Raw genomic sequence first — 22,006 nt, forward strand, 5'->3', positions numbered from 1 at the left:
TTACTTAATTTAGTACAATACCTTTTTCTTTTCAGATGTGGTGTCCCATATAGATGAGAATTTAAAAAAATATATAATTAACAAATAATTAAAAATATATAATAATATATCACTTTCTTTTTAAAAAAAAATGATTACACACTTTAATCTCATTTTAAATTTTTTAATTTTATTTTTTTAAATTTTAATTAAGTTAATTAGTTATCTTAATCTTAATTTATAATAATTTATATTATAGGATAATTATTTTTATTAATATATTCTTAATTATCTACTAATTACACCCTCCTAAAATATCGTGTCTATAATGTAGCAGACACGGTATGTGAGACGGAGGGAGTATAATTTTATTGATTTATTTTATGACTTGTGAAATCACTATCTCATTTATTGATTATACTCCGTCAGTCCCATAACAAAGTATTATTTTTCCATTTTAGTCCGTTTCATAACAAAGTATTTTTTTTTTTTTTTACAGTAACTGTACTTTCTGTTTAACATTACAAATACCCTTACAACTTACAATATATTACACAAATATCATTACCTTTATATCACACATATTAATAAAGTTATTTTAGTCATTTATACTATATACTAATATAATAATAATATTTTTAAAATTACGTGCAAAAAGCAAATGAATACGTAGTTTGGGGATGAAGTGAAAATTATAAATGGCTTATGCAAACTTAAACTATTGATCAAACCAACACTCAACTTTTAATTAGAGAGATATATCAAAATCTCATCAAGAACCACTCAATAAAATAATGGGGATTTTAATTTCCCTCAAGATCCTTTCTAAAAATATAGAGTTATCACTTTCAAGATATAAAAAATTCTTTTTCATTTTTTTTGCTTTTCTCAAGGGATGTGACAAATAAAAGATAGTTCCAATAATTTTACCATTCACTTTCCAAATGTTGTAGCCAAAAAGCCCTTCAAAATAATATCAAACTTTCTCTCAAATACTCTATTCCTCTCCTATCTATATATCTATTTATTTTTTACACTGAGTTTTAAAAATATTAGAATAAAGTAAAAATAATGGTAAAAAAACTAAATTGACCCTATTAGTATTGTATGATATAAAAGTAACGACATTTGTGTAATATAAATTTGAAGGATATTTGTAATGTTATATAGATGATACAATTACTAAAAAAGAAATAGATACTTTGTTACGGGACTGACCAAAATAAAAAAATAAATAAATTATTAAGAGACGGACCAAAAAAAAAAATAGATGAATTATTAAGGGACGAAGAGAGTATAAAAAAAAATTCTCACAATTTTCTTTTTTTTTTTTTAATTCAAAGTAATTTTAATTCGGTATTGCAATAAAAAAATAAAAAAATAAAAAAAAATCACAACATTCAAAATGAACTAATGTGTGAGAACAAATAAGTATGTGAAAGATTGCATGGTTAGCCCATCATATTTCAACACTACAAAAAGTTTTGCGATCAATTAAATAATTAAATTAAATAACGATTACATATATCATGCACCAATATCCACCTTTCATTTAGTTGGATCAACTTTAACAACTGAGGGTGTGTTTGTTTTGTATTTTGGTTTGAAGAATTTTTTTTTAATGTAAAGTATAAAAAATTGTGTAGATAATATAAAAATAATGAATATTTGTAATATATTAATTTTTTTGAAAAAAAATAAGTTTGAAAAAATTCAAAAGACAATAATTATAAAAAGAATACACCCAAATTCTTAAAATACATTGGAAAACTATTGTTCAAGTGTATTCAAAGTTATTTTTTATTATTTTATGACATAATAATTAGAATTGGATTAATTTTTTCTTCTTCTTTTTTTTTTTTTTAATTTAGTTTGTTTGGAATTGTTTTACATTAATTTATATTCAATTTTTTTTTTTAATTCAAAATGTTTAAATATCAAAGTATAACTAAACAAACCATGGACTTTGTTGATTATAATCTCAATATTCTACATTAAAATTTTTAGTTTATTTACTTGTATTTTAATTATTCAACAATTAATTAATATCCTAGGTTACCTTCAAAAGTAGTAGTATCATATTAGATTAAAAAATAATTAAATTCTACCTAAAAATATTTGTGTAACCTTAAAATCTTAGGTATGTTTAGTTAATAATTCAAACTCAAATAATCCTATTCAACTTCAAATTAAAAAATACTATTTTCTATCAAACTCAAACTATAAAGGTACTAATACAAAATATAAATACAAACTCAAACTATACACATACTAACATCACATTACTATTTTATATTCAAAAAACCTAAATAAAAAATATTACCACCCTCCGGCTCCAAGAATTCATTTACCTTTTGCGTGTTGATCTTTGAATATTAGTTATTATATCAAAATATAGTACAAATTAAAAAAAAAAATTGTAAAAATACTTTCATTAATGTCTTATAATATTAATAAAATGATATTTTGACAAAAGATTATACACGCAAAAAAATAAATCTGACCATTAGATGCACAAATGAAGTATCAAATATATTTTCAACAATTAGATAAACACATTCACCCCTTTTCAAAAGCTATGAAAGATAAATTAGGAATATTAAAAACTGATCACGTTGAATTAAATTGATATACTCCCTCTGTCCCATAAATATAGTCTTAATTGGGTTGGACATGAAATTTAAGAAATATTGATATTACATCGGTAGTTGGTAAAAAGTATAGATAAAAGACTTTTTTGCCCTTGTGAGTGTATTAATGTAAAAAGTTGTGACAATTGTGTAATAAAAAGAAAAAAAATAGGAGTAGTTTTATGGTGACGTGGTTATTTATGGAAACAAGACTATTGTTTTGAGACGGATAAAAATGGTAAACAAGACTATTGCCTTGGAGCGGAGGAAGTGTATACACTATTATATTTTCTCAATATATTTAGATCTATTTTCCCTTTAACATAAATCGAAATTTGGTAATATGGTTGAACACACGTAATGCAAATATTAGAGGATTTGTCAGGTGCTAGGTACAACTAAATTCTAAAAATTTTACCAAAATTGTGTAAAATAAATTAAATAATATTTCCCTATCTATCCAAAATAAATCTAAATATATTAAATTAAATTAAATTAAATACTAAGTCAAATTAACATATATATTTACATACTGTTTGAGAATAGTTGGGTGATTTTTAACCAAACAACTACCAAACTCATCTTGGCAACCTGATTAAGCTTATAAGTTTTGAGAAAGGGACTTTTCAACTAATCCAATTTTTTTAGCTTTTGCGTAATCAACTTAAGAAAATAATCGGCTTATTATCCATACTATATGTTTTTTCCATGATAGTACTATTTCTTGCATAACTCACAAAAATCATTTATTTATAAAAACAAGTTGGATTTTGAGTGTTTTTTTCAACCATTATTACGCTAAATTATACTCCCTCTGTTATCAAATTGTGTGCTCATTTGATCGGACACGAATTTTAAGAAAAATATATAAGAATAAATTTTTTTTTTAAAGAAAAATGGTATTTTTTACTAAAAAAGAAAACGGTAATAAATTTGAATGATAACTTAAAAAAAATAATAATAATATATTTGAATGACGGATGGAGTAAGATTCAATAGGTGTTGATAGCACTTGATAAAGAGCAAACAATATTTTATATATATATATATTATATGTTAATATAATATAAATGTCGAACTCACAATATTTAAATTATAGTATATAAATTCGTACAATATATATTATCATTATCTACAAATATAATAAATCAGCATTATACTTTATTTGACTTGATCAATAAAGTGGTTAGATTATACTCCCTCCCTCACGGAAATTAGATAAAATATGATTAGTAAATAATTAAGAAATGTATTAATAAAAATAATTATTATATAGTAAAAATAATTATAGATTAAGATTAAGATAACTAAATAGTTTAATTAAGATTAAAATAATTATAAAATATAAAATTTAAAATGTAATTAAAGTTTATGACTGTATTTTTTAAAAAAATAATAAATTATGTGAGATGAACGAAAATAAAAAATATAGACAAATTATGTGAGACGGGAGAGTACATGTGTGTGTTTCTATAAAATCCATGTTAAATGTAATAATTTTGTATAGAGAATATTCATATAAATCAATTAGAATTGAATTGGATTAATATATAGCACATATATTTATTATCATTATTATTATGCTTCTAGTGTTCGTATGTGTTTTAATTATGATATAGAAAATTTAAAAATAATAATAATAATAATAAAACAGAAAAAAAAAAAAAAGAAAAAAAAGGAAGGTATTGAATGCTGAAATAATCATATTAATAATATAATTAAATAAGATAAATCAATATAAATAATAAGCATCAGCTTGAGTATTGAATTAAATGGATCAGAACTTAATTCATGGCAAAAATTAATAATAATAATAAAATTAAAAAGAACAAGCTTTTTATTAATGTTGCTAAAATTGTATATAATTTCAATTATTTAAAATTTTAATTCAATAATCGATGTTAAATATTTGTATAATAATTATAAAAATATATATATTTTTTATATACGTAATATAAAAAATACTTTCATTTACCGCTCCACCTTATGCAGTGATTCCTGTAAGCTCCGGGACCTCAAACTCCACATACCAAGCATCTACTAACTAAGGATCCATCGGCTGCCGAGGTCCACGGACCTGTCAAGAAAACACTCCACCAATACATTTCTTCCACTCCAAAGATCAGCAAGACTACAAATAGACCCTTCCAGTCCAGATTCAAGAACCAGAAATCGCAAAAATGGCGTCACTGACCTACTTAGAAATCGCGTTTGCACTCATCTGCGTTTTCTACATTTGGTGTTTCCGAAACATCAACGGGCTGCCCTGGAATTGGCCCCTCCTCGGAATGCTCCCCGCCCTGTTCTGCCACGTCCACCGCGTCCACGACCGCTGCGTCGACCTTTTCCGACTAACCGGCGGCACCTTCCACCTTAAAGGCCCCTGGTTCGCCTCCATGGACATCGTCGTCACCGGCGATCCGGCCAACGTCCACTTCATCATGAGCGCCAACTTCACAAACTTCCCCAAAGGCCCGGAGTTCAAGAAAATCTTCGACGTCCTCGGCGACGGAATATTCAACTCTGATTCCGAACTGTGGAGCCGCCACCGGAAAATCGCCCGCAGCCTGATCAGCCACGAGCAGTTCCGGCGTTTTCTGTTGTGGACGAGCCTCGAGAAAGTCGAACATGGCCTGGTACCCGTCCTGGAACATTTTTCTGCGGGCGATTTGATCGTCGACTTACAGGACGTTTTCCAGAGGTTCACTTTCGACACTACGTGTATGTTGGTGACAGGTTTCGATCCCGGATGCCTGTCGCCGGAATTGCCGGATGTTCCGTTCTCCCGTGCGATGGACGAAGCGGAGGAGGCGATCTTCATGCGCCATTGCCTGCCGGAAAGCCTGTGGAAGCTCGAGAGATGGCTTGGGATCGGGCACGAGAAGAAAATGAGCCGAGCTCGAGCCATCCTCGACGAGATCATAAACAAGTATATATCGAGAAAGCGAGAGGAATTGTCGAGGAAAGGCCGGACGCGGGAGCTCAGCTGTGCCGGAAAAAATGGCGTCGACCTATTGACGTCGTACATGGAAGGGGACGAGTCGTTCGACGACGAGTTCCTCCGCGACACGATACTTAACTTCATGATCGCTGGCCGCGACACGACCAGCTCGGCGCTGACGTGGTTCACATGGCTGGTCTCGACGCATCCGGAAGTGGAGAAAAAAATCCGGCAAGAGCTGGCCGGAGTCACGCCGGAGGAAAATGACAGGACGAGGAGGCCGAGGGTGTTCGGCTCCGACGAGGTCCGCGGCCTCGTCTACCTGCACGGCGCATTGTGCGAAACGCTCCGGCTGTACCCGCCGGTGCCGTTCCAGCACAAGGCGCCGGTCCAGGGAGTTGTGCTCCCGAGCGGACACTACGTAGACGCGAAGATGAAAGTGATGTTCTCGCTGTATGCAATGGGGAGGATGGAGTATATATGGGGGAAAGACGCCGGCGAGTTCAGGCCGGAGAGATGGATCACGGAGAGAGGAACGATTAAACACGAGCCATCGTATAAGTTCCTGGCGTTCAACGCCGGTCCCCGGACTTGCCTGGGGAAGGAGGTGGCGTTCACGCAGCTGAAGGCGGTGGCCGCCGCCATGCTGCATAATTACAAGGTGGAGCCGGCGGAGGGGCACCGCGCCACCCCTAATGTCTCCGTCATTCTCTACATGAAGAATGGATTCAAGGTTAAGATTTCCAGAAGATGATCGATCGATTGATGATGATTGATTGATGATCTTCATACCTAGAAGATGTAGACTGTGATTAAACAATGTGTGTGTGCTATAAGAATCTAAAATTGATATGAATTTGTTCGTTATTTTCGATCAGTGAAAATTGAAGAATTCTTTTATACCTGTTGCCCTTCTTCCCTATGAGCATTGCTACTGCCGCCGCCGCCTCCGCCGGATCGGCGCAGTGGCGCCGCCTGCTGTTCGAGAAGCTCCGCCGCATCACCGATTCGAAAAGCCTCAACCGTGGAAAGTCCGTCCACGCGCTTCTCATTAAGAGCGGCGACTTCCCCGGATGTGCTCTGCTTTCGACGACTCTCCTCAATTTCTACGCCAAATGCGACCTCTTCGCCGACGCCGGAGTTCTGTTCGAAGAAATTCCCGGCAAACAGGACGACGCCGTTTCGTGGAACATTCTGATCAACGCCTACGCTCAATTCGGCGTCCCTCGTTACTCGCTCTCCGCTCTGCGTCTCCTCAAGGAGCTTCTCCATCACCGCTGCTCCCCCAACTCCCACACGTTCGCCGGCGTCTTTTCCGCGGCGGCGATTTTGGAGGACGCGGTTGCGACGAGACAGGCGCATTCTCTGGCGGGGAAACTGATCGGATCTTGGGATGTGTTCGTGTACAGTTCATTGTTGAACGTTTACTGCAAGCTGGGACTTATGAACGATGGCCGCAAGGTGTTCGACGAAATGCCTGAAAGAAACTCCATCACTTGGTCCACCATGATCTCCGGCTACGCTTCACAGAGGCTGGTTAAAGAAGCATTGATCCTTTTCAAAAACATGTTATCTTCAGAACAACAAGAGGCTAATGAGTTCATCTTCACCAGTGTTCTTAGCTCATTTACGGCACCCGACTACGCTGATAACGGTCGACAAGTTCATTGCTTGGCGATAAAGAACGGATTGTCGAACATCGCTTCCGTAGGCAATGCAGTTGTCACAATGTACGCCAAATCCGGAAGCTTAAACGACTCGGCTCGGGTGTTCGAGCTCTCGAGCGACAAGAACGCCATCACGTGGTCTGCGATGATAACGGGGTACGCGCAGGCAGGTAATGCCGAAAAGGCGTTGAAATTGTTCGAGGAGATGCATTCTAACGGGATGAAGCCGAGCAAGTACACAATAGTCGGGGTGCTTAACGCTTGCAGCAACGCCGAAGAAATCGTAGTTGGAAAACAGGTGCACGCATTCTTGATCAAACTGGGATTCGAATCCCAGATGTATATTTTGACAGCGATGGTCGACATGTACGCCAAATGTGGATTAATCGTCGATGCTCAAAAGGGGTTTGACTATCTCTACAAGGCGGATCTCGTACTGTGGACATCCATGATCGGCGGATACGTGCGCAACGGCGACAATGAGAAAGCGATAACTCTATACTGCAGAATGCAGATCGAAGAGATCGCTCCGAACGAATTAACCATGGCGAGTTTGTTAAAAGCATGCTCGTGTCTTTCCGCGTTGGAGCTCGGGAGACAAATGCACGGCCATGTCGTAAAAAACGGGTTTAACCTCGAAGTTCCGGTAGGAAGCGCGCTGCTAACGATGTACGCGAAGTGTGGCAGCCTTGACGACGGGAACACGATTTTTAAGAAGATGCCGGCTAGAGATGTGGTGTCGTGGAACGCGATGATATCCGGGCTAGCTCAAAACAGTCGCGGAATCGAAGCACTTAATCTTTTCGAAGACATGGTGCACGAGGGCGTGCAGCCCGATTCCGTTACCTTCGTAAACGTTCTCTCGGCTTGTAGCCACATGGGACTTGTGGGTCGAGGTCGGGAGTATTTCGAACTGATGCCCGTCAAGTATGGTATAGCTCCGAGGCTGGAGCATTACGCTTGTATGGTCGATCTGCTCAGCCGGGCTGGGAAGCTCGACGAGGCGAAAAGATTTATTGAATCGGCGAGCGTCGATCATGGTCTGTGTTTGTGGCGGATTTTTTTGAGTGCTTGTAGGAACCATGGGAACTTTGAATTGGGTGCTTATGCAGGAGAGAAGCTTGTGGAACTGGAGTCGCGGGAATCGTCTGCGTATGTTCTTCTTTCGAGCATTTACACGGCGTTGGGGAGACTAGACGACGTCGAGAGAGTTAGGAGGATGATGAGTATGAGGGGGGTAAGTAAAGAGCCAGGGTGTAGCTGGATTGAGCTGAATAATCAGGTTCATGTGTTTGTTGTAGGGGATTTGTTGCACCCAGAGATCGGGATCATTCGCGAAGAGTTGTCGATGTTGAACGGGCAAATGAAGGAGGAGGAAGAGGAGGTTTTCGATCTGGAATGTGAATGATAACGAAGTTTTTTTTACATATATAACGTGAAAATCTGCAACAGCTAATGGACCCTGAGTGAATGAAAGTTTTGAATATTTTTGGTATAATATCAACTTCTGTTGTAGTATAGATATACAATTTTATGTTTCAAATTTAAATAGTTTTTATTTTAATGAAGTACATAAATAAAAATTTGATAACCAAAATTGTGAGAAGTAGATCACAATTAGTCTTCGAATCCATCTTCCAAATAGTGTAAAAAAAAAATTGTTATGATAAAATTAATGACTGTTTTGTGTATAAAATATGGTTCAGGCCTTTCTCTTCTTGTTTGATCTCGAGCTATGGTCGTTCTTGTTTCTCTTCTTTTCACTCTTCTCACTCTCGGCTGGTTTCCCGCGTTTCTCACTCCTCTCCCGATTCGACTTTACACTAATAAGACTGCCGGAGAGAGCCTTTGCACCGCTATTTCGCAAGGCATTTTCGAAATCAGCATCTTTATCTACGATGGCGTACTGTTGAAGGAGATCTGGATTAAGTGCACCATCTTCTTTCGAATTCATGTCATCCTGACGATAGGATCGAAACTAAGTTATTCCTCTTTTTTGTTGTAATGAGACGATGAAGAACAGTTTGGATAAATATTATGTTGAAACATTGCAAACCTGGACTTGCTTTGCTGCATCGGTCAGATCTTCCTCCACGGATACCGGATGTGGTTCCATTATAATCTGAAAAGCAAAGCAATCAAACAGAGGAACATAGAGCATAAAGTTGAGGTATAGTAGTGTTTCAAAAGTCGAGTTACATCTTTTAGTCGGGAATTGGTGGGCTGAGTCCCTTGGGTTGCGAGGGCGCTAATGAATTTGTGAAACTTCGTCATGATTTTGATGTATAAACCCAGTATCTGTACTCTTTCCAGATCCATCTCTCCCTAAAGAAGGCATACACAACAGAAAATGTTAAGAGTACATATCCAATTAATAAATTAGGAAATGAAATTAGCCTAATCCGGAAAACTTTCATCTAAGAAAATAGAAGATAGAAAAGTCTTTTTATCGCACGATCCCTTGCTAATACCATAACTGTTAACATCATTTGCACCATCCTTACAACTTCAATTTTCTTGAAATATTTTATTTCAATATTCACTAAAATCCAAATTTGCTCATATGTTGTAATCTTTAAGTATCCACCGCACATACAAGCTTCTAGAAATCATTTGCAAATGCTTTGTGTGTGTGTGTATATATATATCACACTGCAAAGATATACCAATCAAGAAATAGGGGAAATCAGTACCTCGACGTAGGATACATCTTTATCTTGCAAACCAATACAGAGCAAAATAGAAGTCTGGGCCAACGACAATGTAACTGGAATTTTCTCCCAAAAGTATGCAAGAGCAAGATCACACTTCAAATACTTAATCTGCATTGTGTGAATTAATAACCGATCACCTTATAGCCCACAAGGCAGGGTATGCTAAAGAAGAGAAGTCTATTAATAACTGTGAAAATAGAACTAAAATAGATATGCATTCAGAAGAAAAACAACCAGATGGAGGGTCATAGGTGGGTGGCAACTGAAAACCAAATTATTTTGAAATGAATATTTGTTTCTCAATACTTCTGTTGGTTGGGTATACTCGATTTAAATTTTAATTTAAATTAATTCTACAATGTCTCTTGCCACTCATCACCAATTCAAAGCCGTCTACTCCTACTCGCTTTAGAAATTCCAAAATTATCTGTTCTATCTATTGCATCCCGTATAAACCAATCTAAATTATATTCTACATCGTATTACACTGTTTGAACTTCATCTTTGCCTCATTTATTTTCCAATAATTTTATTGAATAAAGTGTCATATAAACATAGCATTTGAACAATATGGCAAATTTTTCAATGTCTAAAAGAAAGTTCTTGCAGAATCTTACAGTGTGATAATCTGCACCATTCTTTACGTATGCTTCAAGATCTTGCATACCATCTGAATCCAACATTTCACTTATAGATTTTAAGTGTTCATCGGAGGATGGCACGGAAAGATCCATATTTGAGAAGTTGATTTTTGGATCCAATATACTGCAAATACAAGGGGCGTCAAAATATTTGAAAAAGAACTCCAGAATTAGAAAAACCAATAACAACAATACCTCATGGCAAGCTTGTAATCCATTCGACGAAAATCACAGGGCAAAAGTTTCGAGAACCTCTTCCTGAACACTGAAAACATTATGTAAAAAATAAATCTACAGTTCAATATACAGCTCTTTCAATGAAGCCAACAAAACTGAAATTCTATAAACCTTGATAGAAAGGTCGGAAAAATCCCAACTCATCCGATCCATTGGACTCAGTATCATCGTTATTTAGTGGCTTCAGGACCATACAAGTGTGTTCCCCGGTGACATTGTTCTGATTTTCATCATAATAAATTAGATAAGCCCATTCATAAACACATTGTCAGCAAAAAAATAACAATGTTAGAATAATTAGATTGATACAGGAATAGGGCTGATGAAGAATGGTGCAAATTTAAGCTTCCTCCAAAACCGGAAAAGATCAAGAGTAAGCCCAAAAGAAACTCCAACGTAGTGGAGTTTTTCTGGTCTCCGTTCACGAAGTGGTACAAGCAGCGGAGGAAGATCAGTCCGCGGCTTTATATTTTCTTCTAACAAAGAAGCCTGCATCAGTTTAGATCTTTAGAACTTCACTACAAAAAAGGAAAAGGACAACCATGACAAGTGCCAGGTACAAGGAATTTATCAATTAAATTCGTTGTTATTTTATTAGTTGAGAAGAAACAGGTTTACAACAGCGCCTGTGCAACAATTGTCACAATTCCATTAGTTTAGAAAACAGTTTTCAAGTCGACAAAGAGTCCTTTCAATGATTGCATGTCCATGATAAGCTCAAGTTCCATCATCGTACAATGTCAACACAGATTTTGACAAATTGACAGCCAGCTGAAAAAGATTTAAATTATCATATTCAATGTAAATAAGGAAGCATTTTTTTCACATGTGATGGGGGTAAGAAAATACAGACAGAAAAAGAGCTAAAATCCAGAAAGGCAACACAGAAGATATACAGCAATGGGGGGAAAGGTGTAAAATGGACCTTCTCTGCAGCCTCTGTGACTCTAACTGGAGAATTCTCTGGAAATTCTTCATCATCCAACTCAGAGATTGGTGTTAATTGACCCTCAAAGTACCTAGAAGGAATAACCACTCAATGTCATATACCTGAAGAACTTCATCTACTTGTAATTGTCATAGTATGATAAATTTGTATTCTCAAACAAGAGGTAGAAAAGTTAGAGAGGCTTTCCAATTGCCACCCAAAAACTTGCAACCTACAGGCTAAAAATCTTCCTATATTGAAAATCTTCTTTGATTATATGGATTTGTAAAGCAAAGTAAATGGAGAAAGGAAATATAATAATTGAAATTAGAATCCCATCAGTCACCAGTGGGTAATGGAGTCAAGAAGAAAAGGACAGAAGAGTTAGAAAAAATAAAAATAGCAACAAACTGGAAAAATGAACAAAGCAACCCTTCAAAATAAATAAGCATACCTTGACAAAAGCTCGACAGCAACTGAACCATAGCCAAGCTGCAATATTCAGAAATTACTGAGTGAAGTGACGGAATGAATACACACATACTCCAAAACGATCATGCAAAAAATTACCCTCATTGCATTTGGATGGGTAGCAATGCGCACAATGCGAGCACCTGATAGACTTGGGAAAACTGGATCCTTGAACACCTCACAAAATTTCCAAGGTATTTGATCCCCAGAGGGCTGACGACCGTTCCTTAAACTCTCGGTTGCAGATTCACGAGAAATTTGTCCCTCAAAAGATATCTGTACATATGTACGTGCAAAGATATTGTGATCGGTATGATTGAAGATGATGGAAGCTTTGTTAAAATGGTCAATTTAAATTTCTTACAATGCATAAGATTTATGTAAACAAAAAATTGTTTGTTATTTGAGACAGCCAAATAAAGAAATCTATTTACTTAAGGGAAGACTGTGTTTATCTGGAATGGAGAACACAAAAAGAAGGCTATTTATGTGGCGCACATATAAGGTTACAAACAGGTAAAGGAAAAGCAAATTAAATTGGAGCATTGTGATTGTTTAAAAAAAAATATATATATTAAAAATGAAACATTACAAGATACCTGGATGACACAGAGAATATCAGGAAGGTGGTTTTTGGACTCATCAACAGGTCCTGTCAAAAAATGAATCAGCATTCCACTGGCAGGAAGTCAGGTAGATGAAACTAGTATAATGGAGCTCATATATACCAAGTAGCACAAACAAATGGTGAGCTGGTGCATCAGCCATCAATTGCAGATCGTTTGGAGAGTTCTTGTAGTGAGAAGCAACGTAGAGAGCCATCATCCTCTGTATATAAAGCATTCAAAATGGCATTATAGACATAATTAAACCAAAATACAAATAGAGATTAAGCCAAGGACAAGTTAAAACTCAAACCACACTCACAAAAACCAATTCATCTATGCATACCTGCAAAAATAATTCACTGTCCTTGTGATAGGAGAAAAGGGTATCTTTATTGACATAGTAGAGATCACACTCATTGGGTGGCGGTAACCTGTTAAAGAAAACAAATATTTACTCAAAGAAATATATATTATATCAGTTATTTCTTAACCAGACACTTCTACATTATTACCTGGTAATGCCAGGGATGGAACTTGTAACATCCAGACACAACAAACCATGAAGCCAGGATTCAATGGGATCACCAGAAGCATATCTAATGGACTCATTCAATTCAATTTTTTTGAAGAGCGAGCCTGCCATAGAAATTCATTGACAAAACAAAATTTACTAAAGAAAAACTTTTACCATAAATAAAAGCATGCCGTTCCATCAAAACTCATATGTCATATTTCCTATTGGAAACAATAAGTTTACAGTTGATAGACTACGTAAATTTCCAAGTAAGCACCATGGGCATAAAGTTAAATTCAGTAATACCAAATGTTTCGAAAAACAGCCCAACCCTGCCATTTAACTGGTTAGTAATAAAGAATAGTTGAAATAAGATAACCTAAGAGTGCAGGATGAATGAGACTTGTGATACTTTTTTAATTATAAAAGCAGAATACGTCAATAGATCTTATTTCATTAGAACAAATAAAACTAATTATTCTTCAGCCATTACCTCAATAAAACAGAATATAAATAGTGCACATGCTATCACATTTTGTCTTTGTGAGAGCTGTTTAAAGAGGTAAAACCAGTCAAACCAGTAACTACACTAGTTTATTTGCTTATTGAGTTTCCGTAAGTATGCATGACTCATAAGTGATTACTCATCAACTATCTACTTTCCACTCTTTCTGCAATTTATTCTGGACAAAGTTAAACATTCTCGCTGGTAGATTTTAATCATAACCATAGATAACTGGTAACTCAGAGCAGTTATTCAAATCCAAAAAAGTTTTAGCATAACAAAGTGACACTCAAATCAAGTACAGAATTATATGGAAACCCCTGCAGACATGAGAAATCAGAGCACAGAAATGAAATTACATAAGAAAATGAGAGAAGTAAATTAAGTGTTGGGACGGGGGAGAGAACTATACCTGAGTCAACTTTCTTAGTGCTTCTACTTGATAGCTGATTTTTCTCCTCAAGTTGCTGAAGGAGTTTCAAAGATAAAGACCTTCCTGTACCTTCATAGCTGAAACCAAAAAAAAAAGGTAAAATGTACAAATAATCATCTTTTGCTGAGACTAAATTTAAATATAAAAAATAATTGAAGAGAGGATTCAGGGCAGATGTGGCCCTTCACAGAAGTTAAGATTTAAAGCTAGTGCAAGATATAATTTTTAGAGGAAAAAGGTAGCATAAGAATATCTTGTACCCATTCACAGTAGATGAAAGGAATACTAGATAGGGACCAAGTAAGGACTTCACAACTGGTAATGGTATAGCTGCAGCTTCATCAACAACCAGCAATTCAACTTGGGAGAGCTTTTCATGTTCATGTGGCTGTATATACTGCAAACATATCAGGGAAAACGGTCACCTACCTCATACTGTTACTGAAACTTAAATGCAACAGTACTGCAGTCGAGAAAACAGATCGCAGCAGGTCCATAGCTGCTTAATATTCTTCCCTTAGAGCAGCAATGCAGCAATTACCTTTTTTTATCCCTCAAACAAAAGCGTCCACAAGGGATTAGATGTACATTTTTAATGAAAATGGCGACCAGTTTTCAAATGATGGCTGAAAACTATATGGCCGATACAATTTGATCATAATAAAGAGAATTTACTTTCTATTCCCGACTTTACTTACTTGAACAGTCTGTCTGTGCTGTTTGTAAACATTTATCCGGACAATTGCTCTCTTGAATTCAGGGTTTGTGCTCTCCACCTTGTCATAGTGCAAGTGCTCCTACATGGACACTAAAAGTTTCAGATTTATGTTATAAATTTTACATGATGCATATTGCTTTGCATGTAATCTCCATAGCATGCACTCAAAATATAAAACTACTTTAGAATATAGGAATACAAAAGCATCTGCTTTCAGACAATAACCAGCTGAGAGCGAAGTTGTTCTGCAAACAGAAAACCATTTTGACTATTGGAAGACAAATAGCAAATACAGTGTAACAGGAAAAACACATATGGATGCAACAGGTAAACCACATACCTTGTACTCAAGCATTTCAAATCCCTTGCATATGAATTCAAACAGAGTTTTCAGATTTTCTGGGCTAGGTGCAGTCACAAAAATATTGGAATATCTGGGAAGCAAGTTTGTTCTCAGTTAGCATAGTCAGGTCTAGGAAAAGGCCTGCAAAGAAATGAGGGAAAAGGCAGAACTCTAATTTTTTTTATTAATCTCACAATACCCTGCTGCAACAGCACCGGAAATTGCTAGACCAAGAGCAGCCGACTTTCCTCGGCCACGAGCAGCAAGCAAAGCAACTGTACCTCGAAGACTCTTGTCCAAGATTGCATCAAGGAATTCAATTAATGCTTTCCCCTGTTTGAAAATTCATATTAAGAATCAAACCAAAAAGTTATTAGTCGATTCCTCTAACGAATAAATCATTACCTGGTCCATTGTGCGGCACTTTCTAATTAGAGGTCCAACAGGAAAGTCATCATCATGTTGCTCTTTTAAATTAGCCAATTCCCTTTCAGCTTCTGAAAGCCCCTCTGAATCCTTTTAAAAAATATATTATAATAACAGTAAAATTAGCAGAACATATGTCTAGTTCAGTATATCAATTGCTTTCTCACTAAATTTGCCCTCCAGTATTTAAAATAAATCCTAGATAATGAAATATTTGCATTTTGTGTCTAAAAATGATTGGAATCAGAATGTTTAATAAATGAAGGCTAATGCAGTTCCCAACTGAAAAATCTCAGGATGAGCCAGAAACTAATAAATTTACCTCTCTAACAGGAATTGGGGTAATTGATTTCATATGAGAAGAAACGGGAAGAATATTGAGCTCATCATCCATGACAATGCAAGCTTTGCATGAAGCAAGTGAAAGCAAAAAACGCTCATTGAAGCGCCCAGCAGGACGAGAATGTGATTCTGTACGGAATCTCTCATGAACATCCTGAGATCAATGAAGTCTACAAATTGTTAACAATATATAAGCAGGAGAAGACAATAAATCACACTTTTATCCATGAAAAAAAAAAAAGTCTTTTCAGTTGCATGTAACTTCTATACTTAACCCCTTCTATAATTTCTTGGGTCAAAGAATTATTTATTTGTGAAAATAAATAAAAATATTTTGGGGAAAAATAAGTTATCATACCATAACCATGGTGTAGAGACTAGTGAGTGAGGAAAGAGAGCGAAGCAACAATATTATTATGCCACCACCTTCAACAGTCTCAATAGTCCTTGCTAGGAGATTTGGAGTCAAAGCTTCAAAGTCCTTTTGTCAGACAAACATCAAAGTTGATGCAGATAAAAGAGAATCAGTTGCTTGTATTTAAATTATGAATGTCCTACTAATTGAAGGTTATTAAAGGTTTGCATCGTACCTGTAATATACACATGCCGAACGTGTTACCAAGAACTCTCTCTGAATCTCTATATAAGCAATAAGTTATTCCAGCAGTTTCAACAAAAAGTGAGAAAGGATCAACTTTCTCAGGATCCAAAAGCCCCCTCTGCATGAGCTTCTTTACTTGCTTGGCTCGCTTTTTTTTATGACTAAGTACCAAATAACAAGAATGAAATTAAACAAGATGCCTTGCAACTAAAAGGCAATTATATGATGATTCAAAATCTGTATAAAGAACCGGACTCAGCCCATTTTAATCCCTGTTTAGATGAATATCTTTTACTATTTCGTTAAGAAATTATCTCAATAGTACGAAGTTTGCTTTGTCCAAAATACACTATTATGCCACATGCCAAGTTCATCACAGCAATAACATGCTACCCCAACCCAACTGTCTGGTACAAACCAAAAGCAAAACTCATAAAAGGATTTTAATAGCATCTCGCATCAAACAATCAATGTCACGTAAGTGCTTAGTTCATAAAATAACAAAAGGTTTACACTTTAGCAGAGAGATAAAGAAAATGAACCTGCTAAGCGTCAATTTGTCCTTGTAACACCACAACACAGTCGGCCTCGCTTTGGTGACCGATTTGCTCAACATATAGTGCAAATTAACTATCTGTTGGTTTGGCGTTACAAGAAACGAAAACAAGAGATTAATGGAGACATATATGCATTATATCCGTGCGTGTGGATTATTGCATCTTGTTCATATTCAAATACCTGATCGAGGGACTTGTCACCAACTATGACGAACATAGAACGATGGCGGGCTTTGACCCCATTCTCAATAAGAGTTCTGATACGTTGGTCCACCTTCTTCCTCATCTTCTTTTTTCCCCTTCAATGCCCAATTTCTCAACTTGCGATACCAAAGCGACGCTGAACGGAATAACAACCTAGGTGAAATGGAAGTAAATGGGATTTCAGCGCACTTCCTCTTCGAATCGACAGTTGCAGGCTGAGGAGAGAGCGAAGCGGGAGAAGAGGGGTAGAAGCTTTGGCCTTTGGGTTTAGGGTTTTGTAAAACCCGAAATCGGTCGGCATTTGATTGGATTTTTTTATATTTTTATAATTTTATTAAATTATTATGAATTTATATAAATTAAAATTTATAAATATACCATATTTATAATTAAAATTAAAATTAATAAATACTATATATTTTTAAAAAATATTATTTTATTATTTATATTTATTTTATTCAAAAATAATCATGTATCAGCACATATACATACTTTTATTACTGCAAAATTCTATCGTAAGATATATATAATACCAATATTTTGTGAGTATATTAATATTTTTAATTTCATAATTTTTATTATATTATCAATTTATTTTTATATTTTTATTATATTTTATTTTTTTATTTACATAATTAACATAAAAATAAATATAAAAACAAATTAAATATAGAATTTTCAATTTTTGAAAAAAATAAAATAAAATAATATAAATAAATATAAACTAAATGTTCAACAAAAAAAAAATATAGGTTTATTACATTTTCATTATAATGACAATATAATTTGTCTTTATAATTAAAAAAATAAAATAATAATACATATTTATTACAATAATAATATATTTTTTAATTATTATATTTATAATTTAAAATTGTACATTGATTAACTTCTTACTTTATGGTTAAGATTTTATATTATTTTTTTTCTCCAAAGAAATTCATTATAATATTTTCTAAATATATTAATTATAATATTTATATTTTTCATTTTAATTAGATTTTGTACTGATGATTAATATATTTATTTTTATTGAAATTTTATTTTTTTCTAATATATATATATATATATGATATTAATTAAATTTAGAAAAAAAATTTAATGTTTACATACATATTTTTTTATAAAATAATAATAATTTGCTAGTATATTTTAGCTTTAAATTATTACTTTATTTTTTTTGTTAAAAATTATAATAGATATTATTATATCATTTATCACTTATATAATAATAATTTTAAAAATTCATAAAATTATCTTCCTATAAAGAGAAATTTTATACTATATAATTTTTTATTTTTATTTTATTAAAATCCAATAAAATTTATAAATTTTTAAAGTTATAAATTGTTGACTACTTTGGAATTTAAAAAAATAAAATAAAATAAAATCTAAATTAATTACCTTCAAATTTAAAAAGAAAAAAATTAAAAATTTAAATGAAATGCACTCAAAATTGAAAAAATCTAACAAAATCATACTTAATCGAATAAGCTCCTGTTGATTGAACTCCCGAAATGTGCTACGGACCAAATTCAAATTGTCTATCGGGTCGGTCTGAACCGTACCATATTTCAGTTTACGGGTCAGGATCTGGGCCTTTATATAGGCCCAGCCGCACCACTTACATGAGCCCAGCCCGTTATTTTTTTCCCATTCAAACTTTTTTAAAGATTAAAAAAAAAAAACATTAAAAATTTATTTCATCTTATTTATTTTTCAAAAGAATTTACACTAAAATTTACTTATACTTATTTATTTATACTATCTCTTCAATAATAAATAAATAATATATATTTAAAGTATTTATATTTTATTTGTTGAATATATATAACTTATAATCACCATATGGACCCAAAAGTTGTATTCCATGGTCTCAAATATCAAATATTTTATATAAAAAATATTCTCTCAAATAATTTTACAAAATAAACAACCCTCATTACTCATTCAATGGTAATATTATTACTATTTTGGGCAATATCAACAATTATCATTTAAACATTATATTCATTTAATATCTATTTACAATGAAAATGAAAATACAGTACAGTATCGAAGCATTCTACCACCCTTTAAGCTTTAAATTAATCTAACAATATATATATTGTAAACAAATATTACTATTTTTATTATATATTATTTATTTTAATTTTTTATCTAAAATTTTAAAAAACCTTCAATTATTTTTATTTTTTATATTTTGTATCGATCCAAGTAAATTAATTTTACTGGATCCGTATGTGAATTAAAATTCCTAAATGTCAAACTTTAATGGTGTTATATTTATATATATACTCCATTCGTTCCAAGTGACGTAATTTTTTAAATATTAGTATTATAATTAATTGTAGTGAAAAGGACAAAAATATTCCTATTAGTATTGTGTAATATGAGACTGAGGAAGTATATAAAAAAAAGACCGTGAGTGTTCATAACAAAAATAGGAATGGCCCATGCCAATCAAAGGTGAGCCCACAATGCACGTGGGCGAGTTCAGCCTTTTATGCCAAGCTCAAAGTATTGCAATAATTCTCCTTTCACATCTTTAAGAGTCGACCTCAGTATGTCTTTCAATTTATTTAATTTTTAATACTCTTCATTCAAATCATGTAATGTATAATAATTTTGTCACTTTTATCTGTTTAATTTTAACATATATACAATTACATATGTTTAGTATAGTTTTTTTTTTTTTTTTTTTTTACTTTAATAAAAAAAAATACTTTTATATTTATTATCTAATGATATTATATATATTTTATTAAAATATAATCATTAAAATAATTATTTACATATTTAAAATTTTTTTATTTTATATATATTACATCATAAATAAAATGTTAATTAATTAAATAAATTACTTTCAACCTAAAAAACTCAACTGCTAACCGTTGAGAAATAGTTTTGTGGAAATCTTATATATGGCTAAAATCGAAAATACAAAATCAAATTCATGCGAAATTAAATTCGAGCCTCGTGTAGCACGCAATTTCCTTGAAGCGAATTCGACCCTCCACCGATCGCCTCTCAAGATAGAACGAATTGTGAACGGAATAACAGATTCCGCAAACCGAATTAGAATCGAAGAACAATTTTCAGAATGAATTTTTGAAATTGATATTCCGTCTTCCAGTGAAAAATGAAGGAAAATATAATATATATTATATTTTTTTATTTTATTTTGTATATAATAACGTGTAGAAAAAAAAATTGCCCAAGTTCTACTGCACCATTGAGTTACAACAAACTATTTATTTGATTATTTATTTATTTATTTTTCAAATAAAATAAATTAATCAAATAAAATGTTGGACAAATAATTTATCTGTCTTTCACCTGTTTAATTAAATACCCAACACTAATCACACTAATTTTTTTACTGTATCAAAAAATTTCAAAGCTCATAAACTTCTACCTAAACAAACATTACTCGTAAAATGTTTTTACGTTCTAAATCTTTTCGAATAAACGCGCAACAACAACAAAAATAACAGCGCGTCATAAACATCACACAAAGTTGTGAGGCATAAACAAAATCGAGCCGATCCGGGCCGGGCCGGGCCGGGGAAACAAGACAAGATCCAATGCAGCTGGCAACTACTTTGGGAGATCAGCATTCATCTTATCTGCTCAATTCAATTAGGCGTTGGAGGCGTAGCAGTGATCTCAAGCCCCCACCCCCACCCCCACTCCCACTCCCACCCCCACCCCCAATTATTATTACATCGGACATAGTTTCGATATTTGCAAATATGTATATAATTGATATTATAGTCGAATTGAACAAATATTCAAAATTGTGAATGAAAATATTTGTAAATAATTCGAATCGAATCGAAAATAAAAAAATATATTAGAATTTTAATTTAAAAAAAGTATGTGTAAATATTTCAAAATATCCAAACCGAACCCGAACTGAATATTATTATTAATATAAATTTTAAAATATAATAATATACCGAATAAAAAAATATATTAAAAAATCGAAAACCGAATCAAAACAAATATCAAATGTACAGTATTTGTATTCGAATCGAATTTGCTCGATTAACCGAATATTCGATTTGGTATAACGGTTCGACGATTCAGTTCATTTTTTCTATCCACACCCTATCGCTCGGAGCCCGGTCCAGCCCGGCCCGACACATCCGCTGATATTTTCTCCTCTTCTTCCCTCTGAGTGTGTGACGACGAACAAACAAAATTATAGAGAGAGACAATGTGTTGGAGAGAGAGGGAGGAGGGTGCGACATACGGGCCCTCCTCCCCCGAACACATCCAACGGCTGCATTGTCATGGCCTTAAACCCGTCCGTCCACACTTTTTATTACTTACAAAAATATCAACGGATTATTCATTTCATTACAATCAAGTTTTAGTTTTCCAGGATCGATGATCATTTGTTGTTGAACAATTTAATTGGACATGGAATAGTTAGATGGTCGCCCGACCCAATAATCAATATGTATCGAACTTTCGTTCTCGTCCAAACTTAAATATCTTCTTAATTTAATTATATATATTATTATAATTAAAATAATAAA

At 33.6% G+C, this 22,006-nt stretch overlaps 3 protein-coding genes across 3 annotated transcripts; 2 read left to right on the top strand and 1 right to left on the bottom strand.

Annotated features, from left to right (window-relative positions):
• The first annotated feature begins 4,786 nt into the window (after positions 1 to 4,786).
• On the top strand, positions 4,787 to 6,304 carry LOC127240336 (alkane hydroxylase MAH1-like). Its single transcript, XM_051258955.1, has one exon. It carries the CDS (start codon positions 4,790 to 4,792, stop codon positions 6,302 to 6,304), a length of 1,515 nt encoding a protein of 504 aa, XP_051114912.1. The 5' UTR covers positions 4,787 to 4,789.
• A 154-nt stretch (positions 6,305 to 6,458) lies between these two features.
• On the top strand, positions 6,459 to 8,705 carry LOC127240335 (pentatricopeptide repeat-containing protein At2g33680). Its single transcript, XM_051258954.1, has one exon. It carries the CDS (start codon positions 6,472 to 6,474, stop codon positions 8,623 to 8,625), a length of 2,154 nt encoding a protein of 717 aa, XP_051114911.1. The 5' UTR covers positions 6,459 to 6,471; the 3' UTR covers positions 8,626 to 8,705.
• Positions 8,706 to 8,784: 79 nt separating this feature from the next.
• LOC127240334 (RNA cytidine acetyltransferase 1-like) lies at positions 8,785 to 17,746 on the bottom strand. The gene is made up of 26 exons (XM_051258953.1): positions 17,437 to 17,746; positions 17,241 to 17,332; positions 16,688 to 16,859; positions 16,456 to 16,578; positions 16,078 to 16,251; positions 15,735 to 15,845; positions 15,529 to 15,662; positions 15,327 to 15,420; positions 14,967 to 15,065; positions 14,529 to 14,665; positions 14,248 to 14,345; positions 13,329 to 13,452; positions 13,160 to 13,247; positions 12,937 to 13,036; positions 12,808 to 12,860; positions 12,308 to 12,484; positions 12,192 to 12,229; positions 11,735 to 11,828; positions 11,119 to 11,298; positions 10,921 to 11,029; positions 10,768 to 10,837; positions 10,549 to 10,696; positions 9,911 to 10,039; positions 9,417 to 9,542; positions 9,274 to 9,339; positions 8,785 to 9,177 (listed from the first exon to the last, which is right to left on the bottom strand). The coding sequence occupies exons 1-26, from the start codon at positions 17,539 to 17,541 to the stop codon at positions 8,920 to 8,922; spliced, it is 3,099 nt and encodes a 1,032-aa protein (XP_051114910.1). The 5' UTR covers positions 17,542 to 17,746; the 3' UTR covers positions 8,785 to 8,919.
• Between the last annotated feature and the right edge of the window lie 4,260 nt (positions 17,747 to 22,006).

The sequence above is a fragment of the Andrographis paniculata genome, unplaced genomic scaffold (genome assembly GCF_009805555.1).
Source record: "Andrographis paniculata isolate CXL003 unplaced genomic scaffold, ASM980555v1 Contig79END, whole genome shotgun sequence".
In the NCBI taxonomy this organism is placed as follows: domain Eukaryota; kingdom Viridiplantae; phylum Streptophyta; class Magnoliopsida; order Lamiales; family Acanthaceae; genus Andrographis; species Andrographis paniculata.

Coding starts and splice junctions, on each gene's coding strand:
- LOC127240336 (XM_051258955.1), top strand. CDS start 4,790: ATGGCGTCACTGACCTACTTAGAAATCGCGTTTGCACTCATCTGCGTT.
- LOC127240335 (XM_051258954.1), top strand. CDS start 6,472: ATGAGCATTGCTACTGCCGCCGCCGCCTCCGCCGGATCGGCGCAGTGG.
- LOC127240334 (XM_051258953.1), bottom strand. CDS start 17,541: ATGAGGAAGAAGGTGGACCAACGTATCAGAACTCTTATTGAGAATGGG. Junction 16,579..16,687: donor TCGGCATGTGTATATTACAG/GTACGATGCAAA, acceptor GTCTGACAAAAG/GACTTTGAAGCTTTGACTCC. Junction 14,346..14,528: donor CTTTCATCTACTGTGAATGG/GTACAAGATATT, acceptor TTTTGGTTTCAG/CTATGAAGGTACAGGAAGGT.